Source organism: Scophthalmus maximus, chromosome 7 (genome assembly GCF_022379125.1).
Source record: "Scophthalmus maximus strain ysfricsl-2021 chromosome 7, ASM2237912v1, whole genome shotgun sequence".
NCBI classification, from domain to species: domain Eukaryota; kingdom Metazoa; phylum Chordata; class Actinopteri; order Pleuronectiformes; family Scophthalmidae; genus Scophthalmus; species Scophthalmus maximus.
In genome coordinates, this window is record NC_061521.1 from 19,756,969 (window position 1) to 19,768,172 (window position 11,204).

The 11,204-nt window shown below is 44.0% G+C and overlaps 1 protein-coding gene across 1 annotated transcript in view; it reads left to right on the forward strand.

Annotated features, from left to right (window-relative positions):
• Nucleotides 1–9,071, forward strand: part of mrpl23 (mitochondrial ribosomal protein L23) — a 33,887-nt gene extending 24,816 nt beyond the window's left edge. The window contains exon 5 of the mRNA XM_035642873.2: nt 7,997–9,071. Coding sequence (XP_035498766.1) covers nt 7,997–8,161 — 165 coding nt within the window. The 3' untranslated portion in view covers nt 8,162–9,071. The remainder of the gene's footprint in view (nt 1–7,996) is intronic.
• Nucleotides 9,072–11,204: the final 2,133 nt, after the last annotated feature.

An 11,204-nucleotide genomic window follows, 5' to 3' on the forward strand; every position in this document is an offset into this window, starting at 1 on the left:
GAAGGAGGGTCAGGGTCATGACCCTGAACGAACCCACAGCAGGATACTATTGGTTAGTGGTCTACACTCTCACTGCCACTTATCTGTCTTTTACAGCGAGAGAGATGATTTCACTGTCCCTCATGCTCAGCAGTTATTTTCATGTCATCCCACAAGTTTGACTTTTTCTTAAGCTCTTCTTACTTGGTTGAAGAAATATTAAATTTGATCTAAATCGGCTTCATTAATTCTTCCAACTGAGTCATTCTCACCTCACTATCTTTCCTGGAAGGAGACCATCCAGTTTTATCAATCTTGGAGTATTTGACTTTCTTAAATCCCTCTGCTCCCATTCTTTTCACTCCATCTCTGTCTCTCGCTCTACTGTTCCTGGAATAGTTCGTACCAGAAGGTCTGGATGGAGGCACATAAGGGCAGATTACTCTCTCTCTGTGCGTGTGTGTGTGTGTGTGTGTGTGTGTGTGTGTGTGTGTGTGTGTGTGTGTGTGTGTGTGTGTGTGTGTGTGTGTGTGTGTGTGTGTGTGTGTGTGTGTGTGTGTGTGTGTGTGTGTGTGTGTGTGTGTGTGTGTGTGTGTGTGTGTGTGTGTGTGTGTGTGTGTGTGTGTGAGAGAGAGAGAGAGAGAGTGAGAGAGAATGAGATAAAGTGAGAGTGAATGTGTGGCCCACCCAGGGGCCTGGCAGCAAGAGCTGTTTACAATCATCAGGCTACATCTCTTCTCCTCTCCTGGCCTCTTCCATCGTCTTTCCTGCCTCTCCCAGTTTTCTTTGAGTATTTTTTTTTCTCTATGATTACAGATTAAAAAAAACAACACACTACTACGAAACTTCAGAATAGAGGTCAACAGTATAGACACAGTGTTAATACAGTACCTTAAATCAATACGTTTGAATGTGTTGAAAAGCATTTCTATTTTACTGATATGGTTGTAATCTATTTTTTTTTAGGGAATTTGCTGATTTGAGTACAAACCTAATTTTCTTTCTTTCAACCTTTCAAGCAGGAGTCATCATAGTGGATTTGTTTGTATGTAATTCTGTTCAAACTGTATGGCACCATTGCAGCACATTATGATAGTTATTTTAAATCTGTGACACATGGTTAAAATGATCATATCGATATGCAGAATCACCTAATTATAATGATAAATCTTAGGTTAGGGTAATCATTTTCTAAATACTTTTTATACAAATTTCTTCAAATTTGTGGGGCAGCATGCTTGAAATTCTTCATTTGGACCGAACATCTAAGAAATACAAATTTAATTGAATTATCAGGTCACATACAGGAACAGTGATCACTCCCTTCAAGGGGTGATTTCAATTTAAGATGTTCGGGTGATACTTTGATTGGTTTTGACATTTCATGTGAATTCTTCGGGACCACACCAGAATTTTTAAACACAAAACACCACACAACCAGTCAGAAGTGGAGGCGATACCATTTTATTGGACCGCAACGAGTCATATTGCAGCTTTCACACCCCACCAATCATACTAAATGTCAGAGGAACCTTCTTCAACTGGCTCCAGTGGGAAAACATCGTTCCTAGATTTAGGAACATGTTCATTACAACACAAAGTGTACTCGGGCACAGTTTGTTAGAACAGGGAACTTAATCTGAACCCAGAGCAAATAACAACCCCCGAAAAAAAACATTCTTGTGAGCATGTTGCCCATTGTTTGGTCGTATTTTCATATGACTGACAAGGAGATGGATGTTGACATCGGATAGCCAGCAGTTACTCAGGTTTGGAAAACCTAGATGAAAATGAACCAAAGCAAGCTGCAGCCTGAACTGATCCGTTATTTGATTTTTTTATCTGGTATGAAGACCAGACATGGTAAACCTTAAGAAACCAAATCAAATTTGTTTTGATCCCCCTTGCTTCCGTCTGCCAAACTCTGTAACCTTACGGGATGACAGGTTGCCAAAACTCTGTCCAATAAACAAGCTACTTGTGAGTCCATCTGACTTTCCTTTACAAGCCCAGGTTCACTTGTAAGTGGGCAGTGTGAACTTCAGTCAACCGAAACGAAAAATGCAACAAAAATGTAATCTGTGGTTGAGACCAAAGAAAATAGACCCACAAAGATGTGATCACACCTTAAAAAAATCCAAAGTTGGGCTGCTAGAGCTTGTTTGGACTGTTAGTAATTGCTCTTCTCTGGAGTTGAGTTGCCCTTGAGCAAGGCAGACGTCAGATGGAGCTGGCGACCGGCCAACGGAAATCACCAACTCACAGCTACGGGTGTTGACGTGTACAACACTGCATGAAGTGCTGCAAAAGAGCATGATGCATGCTGAGTCAACGTTTCCCCTCAATAAATAGGGTCTATTTATACACACACACACACACACACACACACAGCAGGGGGTTGCCCTCAGCTCTAATCCTGGTAACCCTCACCACTGTGGTCTTTCCCTCTGCAGTCTGCCAGCCTCTCCTACAGTATGGTCAAAGTGGATTCTACCACAATGTGAACACCTCAATGTCTCTCTCACATCACCACACACACAAACACACACACACTCTCACACACACACACACACACCCACACTTCCGCCAGCAGGACTCGACACGTCTCCATGCTTTGCTTCAGCTCACCCCGCCACACCGCCACAGCCTCATGAGTTTTTCTCCCCGCATCGTCAACACCTCTCCGTTTCACTGTGCGGTCGAGATTTCACTGTACGCTAATGATAAATACCAACATCTGTTGGTTTTTTTTTTTGCTGCTTTGCGAATGACTATCTTTAGGAGTCCTTTCTAGATTTTCTGTCATCAAAAAGGTGGAATTGGATAATGTACTTCTGGTGTGAATGACTCCATTTCATATTTTCAGACCAGGCTTTGTCAGCACATTGAGAAGCTCCTCTGTTCTTTAATTCGGTCAAGTGCGGTCATTCAATAAGTCAGTGTACTTGCCCCCATACCCCCCCCCCCCCCCAAAATCCCTCAGTCACATTTTATTTAGCTCCACAATAACTCTGGCTGCTCAAGGTTTTTGAGAGAGCACATACGAGAGACTGATCTCAAGTCGTAAAAGAGAGGTGTAATTTCTGATGGATTCCGTTTTTAAGTTGTCTAGATTATCTGAATGGAAGTCGCCGTTTGACCTCAAGTAGTTTTACAGCTGTTGAACGGTCTTCAAAGCAATAAAATGGTGCTCCAAATTTGGTTTATTCCAGAGGACATAAAATCTGATACCATGAAGGCTATTCTGTGGATTGAGGATATTGGAAAATGAAGTCGAACCTACCTCAGTGGGGTTTGAGTAATCATCTTTGAAAGCCTCTGTTTTTTTGTTTTTTTTCTTGAGATTTGTAGCATGCTTTTACTCCGTGCATACCCTTCAGCCCATTCAGAGGCTTTTTATATGCCGATGTGTATTTCATCTATCACATTGCTTCATCTGGTGGCGCTCCGACCCGACCCGAGCAGTTTGAATCGGCCTTTTGTGTCCCTCGGCCCGGTGACTGTGCCATAATGTTCTATTCAGCTCCAGGTTGGAAAAGCACCTTCCTGTTTTCATCAAAGACATTTTAACACATCAAGCCAGAATAACTAAGGCTTTCACATTTCATTCTAAAATCTCAGCTTTTGAATAATATAAGAGTCCCCCCCCCCCCCTTTCACATTTCCCATGTATTGATTTCACATGCATTCCAAGGTCGCCGGACACACATTTGTCCATTCTTTAACATTCTTCTGTTTTTCTTTTTTTTTCTCTTAAGAGGAAATTGTAAGAAAGAAACACACAGAGAATACAGTTGTCCTTTGTGTGTCTCTTTCCATCTCGCACTCTCCTTTTTCCCCTCTGGGGATGCAAACAGGATTACACACACACGCTCGCACGCACGCACGCACGCACACGCAGACGTGCGCACACACACACACACACACACACACACACACACACACACACACACACACACACACACGTGAAAACCCCAGGTTTGATTTTTGGAGACATTTCATTTACGTATCAGCAGCCTGGAGGCTTACACCAGCTACATGTGAACAGCATATGCCAATAAAGACACAAACCACTTTCTGCCGAGTGTAACTGCTGTGAAAACAACAAGGGGGACACTCGATTGTTGTTCCTAATTTGACAGCTGTCCCCACTGAGTTGGTTAAAAGTCTCACTGTGATCCCCCAAAAATGTGACGCAGGGCAGGCCGACACGCTAAATGCACACTTCCTGGAACAGAACGAGACATTAAATTAGAGTTTAAAAAGGAAAACACACACATACATACAGATGTGGAAAGTGAGTCAATGACAACATTTGCCTTCCCCTCTTAACCCCCCCAGTCTTTCTCCTTCTTTTCCCATTGAGAGGGAAACTGTGGGTGTAATGGGTTGTTCATGTGCGTAAGAGCAGTGCGTTTACATCGCCAGCAGCGTGAGACCACGTCCCAAGGTTCCTGGATGGCAGCGGGATTCAGTTGGGAGCGTGGTGGCAGATCGAGGGAAAACTATTCACTTGTTCAATTTGTTGTCTCGGAAGTGTTGTAGGCAACGGAAGGAAAACCCCTCAGAGGCAAACCAAGTCTGACTGTCTTTCTCCACCGTTGTCCCTTTTGGACAGTCCTTGGTCTTCTCCATGAACCACTCGTGTGCCCTCATAGACACGATCCCTCTCCCTCTGTAGCGCACACTGGAGGAGCTGTGTCGGTCAGACATCACACACCGCACGCACACGGCAACAATAAGACTTGTTTAATGAGTCTCAGCGCTTTATTGACTTTAATCTCAGCGCTGTGTTTTCATTTGTGAATCGTGCTCCCCAAGCCCGGTATTAATCTTCGCCATGTGTATACACAAGGTCCAGTGTTGTGCCGCTTTAACTGGGAATTGTCATGCAATGAATGACATTTGGTTTAAGTTGGGTGAAGTTTTGTTTGGTTTTACTGCTTCATTGTTCCTCCTATTTCCAGGTCTGGTGTTTTTTAGCGCCGTGGACCCTCCTCAGCTCTTCCTCCTCTCTGAGTCATCCCCCCTCCTCATCTTTCTCCATTCTGCCTCCTTCTCTCCACACTTCTTCCTCCTCTTACTCCTGCAGCGAACTTCCCTTGGCGTGGACCAGTGTTTGTGTTCTGGATTCTGCGTTCCTCGATGACAATGTGTGCGAGTGCAGAGAGACACCGAGGGCCTTGGCAGGGCCACCGGTTTCCAGGTGCTTCTTTGGTGTTTGGCAGCTTTCTGCCTTTGCCTGACTAAGCTTTCTCCTCCTGACTGGCTCTGCACTCTCGTCTGTGTTTCTGCATTACTGCACTCCCTTTAAAAAAAGAAAGCCTCCTGTAGTTTGCAATACAGGAGTTGCTGCAAGACAGGAACACAAGAACAGAGTGGCCCCTCTTTTTGATTGAAGGTTGTGGCATATTTTGCTCTCGCTGCTCCTCATCAGAGAGTTTATTCTCAATGGCCTGGTTTTACTGAGTAACACGAATTCAAGTCTGTAAACTATCGTACCAAAAATAGTACTTTTCCTTAATACCAGTGTTTTGGGTGTTTGAATGTCTTTGATGCCTCGTCGTGCCAGTATTGTCACATTGGACACGTCGGGTCCGATTGTTGTTCACATGCACGAAGACCAGGTGACTGGTAAAAGAGACATTATGCTTTTTCAGTTTTTTCCCCTTTCCTCCAGTTTGTTATAATAGTTTTTTGTGTGTATGTAAAGGGTCCGCAAAGTTAAAACAGCCGAAATGGAGCTCCTCTCCCCGACAGGAAACACTGTGGACAGCTGTGGCTCAGGAGGTAGAGTCGGTCGTCCTCTAACCCGAAGTTTGGCGGTTCGATCCCAGCTTCTCCCAGTCCGCATGCTGATGTGTCCTGGGGCAAGACACTTAACAATGAATTGCCTCTGAAGGCTCTTCCGACCGTGCATGAATGTGACAGAAAAAGCGGTGTCTAATCTGTCTAATAGTTAAACAGCTCATCGGGCTAATTGTTTTTTTTTGTTGTTCGTTTGTTTTACCCTGCACTCCTGTTTAACCGATTGTAATTATTTTTGGATTTGTGTGTATTCAAAATAACTCAACATTGTCCAAAAAACACATTTTATCACCAAAAATGTAAGAGCTAGATAGAAAATCTAAAGTTCATAGTGATCAGAAAAATACTTCCACATCTTTTTTAATACATTGATAAGTGACGTCGTGTAGAAGCCCGAAAATGACGTCGGGCACAGTTGAAATTTTGTCCGTGGTATCTCTGCATTGTATTGGAACTTTTGCAACCATTAAGATGTGAGCCACAACCCCTCAGCTTCTTTAGATGAACTAATCACTCATCATATAGTTAAAAAGATGCCATGACAAAGTCATTATGAAATGGCAGTATTACAATATAAAAACAAAGCATTGTCCCTCCAATTATTATTGTTTGTTTGCTTTTATAGAATAAAAGACACCATATTTGAAAAATGTAATTATACTGCAGCTGGAAGTAAAGGATTCTTTTTGCAGCATAAACATACTGTTCCTATTAACATTTATTCATTAAGAATAACAGTTCATTAGCATTTCCTGCCCATTTCTCTCTTCATTTCCTATCATCAGAAGCCAATTAGTAGCCCCCGCAGTAACTCTGTTTGCTTTAAACTAAGTGTCCTCTCAAAGCTTTTTCAAGGTTGTGGATCTACGAGGACCTAAAAATAGCAAGGAAATTTGTTCAACGCCAATCTGCTGCTTTTAAATATGTGATACGGAGCATCACACAACTTGTGTGTGTGCAACTAAGCTCCAACCAGCGTTCATCCTCTCGCTGTTTTTTACGAACCAAAGTCCTCGGAGCATCCAGCCATTATTTATCCTGTCTAGTCTTAAAAAAAAAGGTATTTTATGGAATAGTAAGGTCACAACCTAACTAGCAAAAGACAAAAAACATGCACCAGAACCCACATATTTATAACTATAAACATAGCGCAATAACACCTGAGATTCCAACTGCATCTGCAACTTTGGCTGAGTTGCGCTTCATGTCGTCTCCCCCCTTTGGGAATTAAACAATGCTATGTGGTAATTATATGCATGTTTCTCTCGGTATTTTGGGGGTTGTAGACAGACAGAGTAACATTCAGAGCCAGACCATTCCTCAACGCCTACACACTGACCCCAAACAAAGTATTTCACATATTCAAAAACCAAGCAGTTGATTGACAACTGTGTGCGTGGAAGCAATTCATTTTACAGTCGTAGGTCTCAGTAAAATGATTGAGATGTTTGTGAGTCATGGCGTTTGACTATTTGTCACTAAGAAAGCTGTTGTTAACAGTTTGCACAAAAATCCGAACAGACTTATGACGAAAATAAAACCTCTAAGTGCAGTTTCATCATCACAAGTTAAGATATAAAGTGCAGTCATTCTAGTATGAGACTGATAACGGAGGATTCTTGTTGCCAGGTGTCTATGGCAGAGACGGAGAGGGATCGGCCATGGATACGTGTGTGTGCGCCTGCACCCTCTGACCTGTTATTTTTTTTTTGTGTGGGCGTGCAAAGCATACATGTGCGTGAACTGCACTGTACTGTACTCCGTGGCAGCCCGACACAGACTACGCTCGGGCCAGTGATGCATTAGCTACGGCCAGAGATGGGTTGGTATGGAATAAATAATGGATACCATCCTCTCCCTCTGAATAAATCAAGACCAGAGAAATGGAGAGAGATGAGAGATTAAATGTGGGAGAGTTGGAGTAATTGAACGCCAGAGAGGAAGAGAGCGTTTGTGTAACTGGAAGAGGGATATAGAGGGAGAAACAGTGTCCTGAATTCCACATCCAGTATCTCACTACTCATCTCTGTGAATAACTGGGAAATGGTTAAAGGAAAATGCAGCTTGACACATTTGTTTGTTACACAAAAAAATTGTTTTTGTGAAAAGATTTTAAGTAGTTCCAAATTCCTCCTATGATTAGCTCAGAAAATGATGGTTTCTTGGCTCATTTTGTTATTTTTATTTTTTTTTTGCCTCTCCCTTCCAGGCCCAAGGCCATACTTTCACCTTCCCTGACATCTTCCCGGAAAAGGACGGGACGCCGGCGGAGGGCTCCATGGAGGAGATGCAGGAGAAGTTCATTGAGGATGAGAAGCAGAGGCAGAAATCTGACCCGAGGAGAGGAGGCGTCACCGAGTGGTTCGGACTCTGAGACAAACCCTCTGACCAGGAAGTCTTTGCACGTACACGTGCGCGTGCAGGGTGCTTCACTGGGAGCCACGTGCATTGTTTTACAACGCGACTGTTGTGATGTCACTTCTATTTCTGTATGAAACCCTCACGAGTATGTAGTAAAGAAGAACGAAGCATGTGTGTGGGAGAAAGGAGACGTGTTTTGTTTGTGTGTTTGTGTGTGTGTGTGTGTGTGTGTGTGTGTGTGTGTGTGTGTGTGTGTGTGTGTGTGAAGGAGAGAGAGCGAGTTTGCGAGGCTCCAGCCCAGTAACGATAGCCAGAGCAGAATCACAGGAGGAGGAGAGTGGCCCTGCTCCATCTCTCATGAAACCAGCCCACCGTACAGAATCCCCATCACCTCAGATGACCTCCTCTTCGTCCTCCCTGACTCTTCCACCTCCTTCTCCTTTAACTCCTCGTCTTTGGCATTGGTACCTCAGCACATCCACCTCACTGGACTCACCCGTTCCTCAGTGTGTCCCCTCTCGTGTCCTTCCGTGTCCTTGTCCAAGTCCTACACTCCCCTTCCCTCTGCCACACCGGGGGGAGTGGTATAGCGTGGTGTCCCGAGTCGCACTGGATCTCAGCCAGTTGGATCAGCCTACCTGGACGACCCGCATCCTTTTCCTCTTTTATGAGTTTGCCTCGGATTAATTGACCACTTTAGGTAAACAACAATTGAGATGTTGTTTCAGCAAAGCAACGGCATGGAATTTGCTGGAGTGTTTTATTATTTTGTGGCAGCGCCTCTCGCCATAACTCTGGCTGAGAGACGATGGTACACATTGTGTTTTGTGCGCGTGCGTGTTTGCCTTGGATGTGGGACTTGCCAGTGAATCTGTCTAATTGTAAGTGCTGTTGGAGTCAGAACGAATAAACGGTCACTTGTCCAAAAGTGCTCTGTGTGCTTTTTCTTGCGTTCCCCCTCGCCTCATCTCCTACGGCTGCTGCGCTCAACAACTGGCTCCCCGAGACTTTGTTTGCCACACAGCCCGGCCCGCGCGTGTGCCAATGTGGTCTGGTAGCTGTTTTGACAAAGTAATGATCTGTGTTTGAATCGGGCCACTTGAGGACGAGGCTCTCTTACGGTAATGAGGCCCATAAAGGGGAGGGGACCTCTCCTGGGCTTGCTCAGACCCTCCATTATACTGAGAGGCCAAGGTTACTGTAAGTGTCCCCCAGCCATGACCACTAATGCTGGCTGGGTTTCACAAAGGTCCAGTGCCTGACCTCACCCAGCCAACTCGGCTATCACTAAGGAGAATGTCAATATTGAACCTGTTGGCCCATTGTCTGCTGCCTGGAACCATTCACCCCCTGCGTTGCTATAAAGCAATCTGATTTGGAACCAAACCAGCCCCCTGTAACACAGCCAGTCCATTTCTTCTCTGTCTGCCTTGTTCTCACTTTTTTTCCCCCCTCTTTCTCTGCTCCTCAGCTCTCTGTTGCCCAGTCTGGTCCTCCAGAGAAACAGCTGCTCAACCAGCAGAGAAGGAGACCAGATTCCTGTTGAACAGACCCCACATGGAAGTTGGGAAATCAAGTTCTGGTGTTTGCCAAGCAATAATATGTCCCTGTTCTCCTTCTGTTCCTTGTCATGGGGATACCCTGTTCCCTCTCAAGTCAGATACACATACTTTCGCTCACTTTATACTGCAGCCATTTCTTCTCTCATTAAACCGGCTCCGAGATGCTGGTATTATTACGTTGTTTAAGGCCTGTTGACAGTGGTGGTCATGCTCTGTGTTTGGATACTGCTACATTAAGAACATGACAAATTTTATAGCGCACAGACGGACACAAATGACACGTTTGGGTAATGAGCTCATCTCTTGCTCACACGGATTAATGTGTCTTAGTCACTTTAGCTCTTTACAGACAACAACTAAACAGCGACAACAAATTAAGTGATAAAAGAAAAACAGTTAGGGCGCAGATGGAGCAAAACAATAAAAGCAATAGATCGATGCTCTACGATGTAACACACTCTTTCCCTAACGGGCTGTTTTCTGAATAGTCGAAGTAACGTGTTTTTCAAAAATCATTTAAAGTATACTGAGAATAAAAATAAAGATTTATGATTCGATTTTTTCCCCATGATAATAGTTGTACTGACAATATAATTTGGGTTATAATTCTAATCAATAAAAATGTTACATGAGCCGAAGAAGCACAGCCTTTGATTTTTAAGTGGTAACATCTGCGGAGGCGCTGCCAAAATTACGTAGTGTTTGGACACGAATAAAACAGATTATTGTTTCTCTCTTCCAGAGGAGAAGAGGGGTTGACCTCAAAATGCAACGTTTACCTTAAAACGCATGATGCAAGTTGAATTCCACGCACTTTATGTGGGTCTCAATTACATTCCTTAAGTTTTGGGGAAACAGTTTATGTGGGAAGAATTGGCCTCGTTTGCTATCGCTGTAAAAGTCATTGAAATTCTTGTATTTCAGCTGATCAGCGGCGTCGGAGGCTGGAGCCGTGACATGAGGATGAAGTTTTTCAAGGGGAACAGACCGGATCCACTTATCCTGAAAAATCTGGCTAGGCTGAAGTTCCAGTTATCCTTTTCATCATTCTCCCCTCAGTGACCCCCAGCTCGCTGCATTCATCAGCAGGAAGCTCCTCGATTATAAGGCCCCGCATCCTCATGTCGCGGCCCTTCTATGGCAGCTCCACAGAGATAATCTTAGTTATAAAAATGACACATACTTTAATATAAACACATTTTCAATGATTTTCTACCTTGACTGTCCAATTCACTTGAATGTCCTCCAGGTTAGTTTGAGAAAAATGCCTAACCAGACGCCTTTGATCCATCTGACTCTTTTTGGTAATAATTCAAACGATTTAAATGTAGATAGTAAGATTATGATATTAGACTCTTAATAAACAATTGAATAATGTCAGTGATAAAGGAACTTGGCTTTATATTAGCAGGTGTGTTGCTCCTGCAAGAGCAGATCGGACCAGTCTTCGCTGGCAGCGACCGGCCAGCTCGCCGTCTCCTGCGGAGCGCTCGA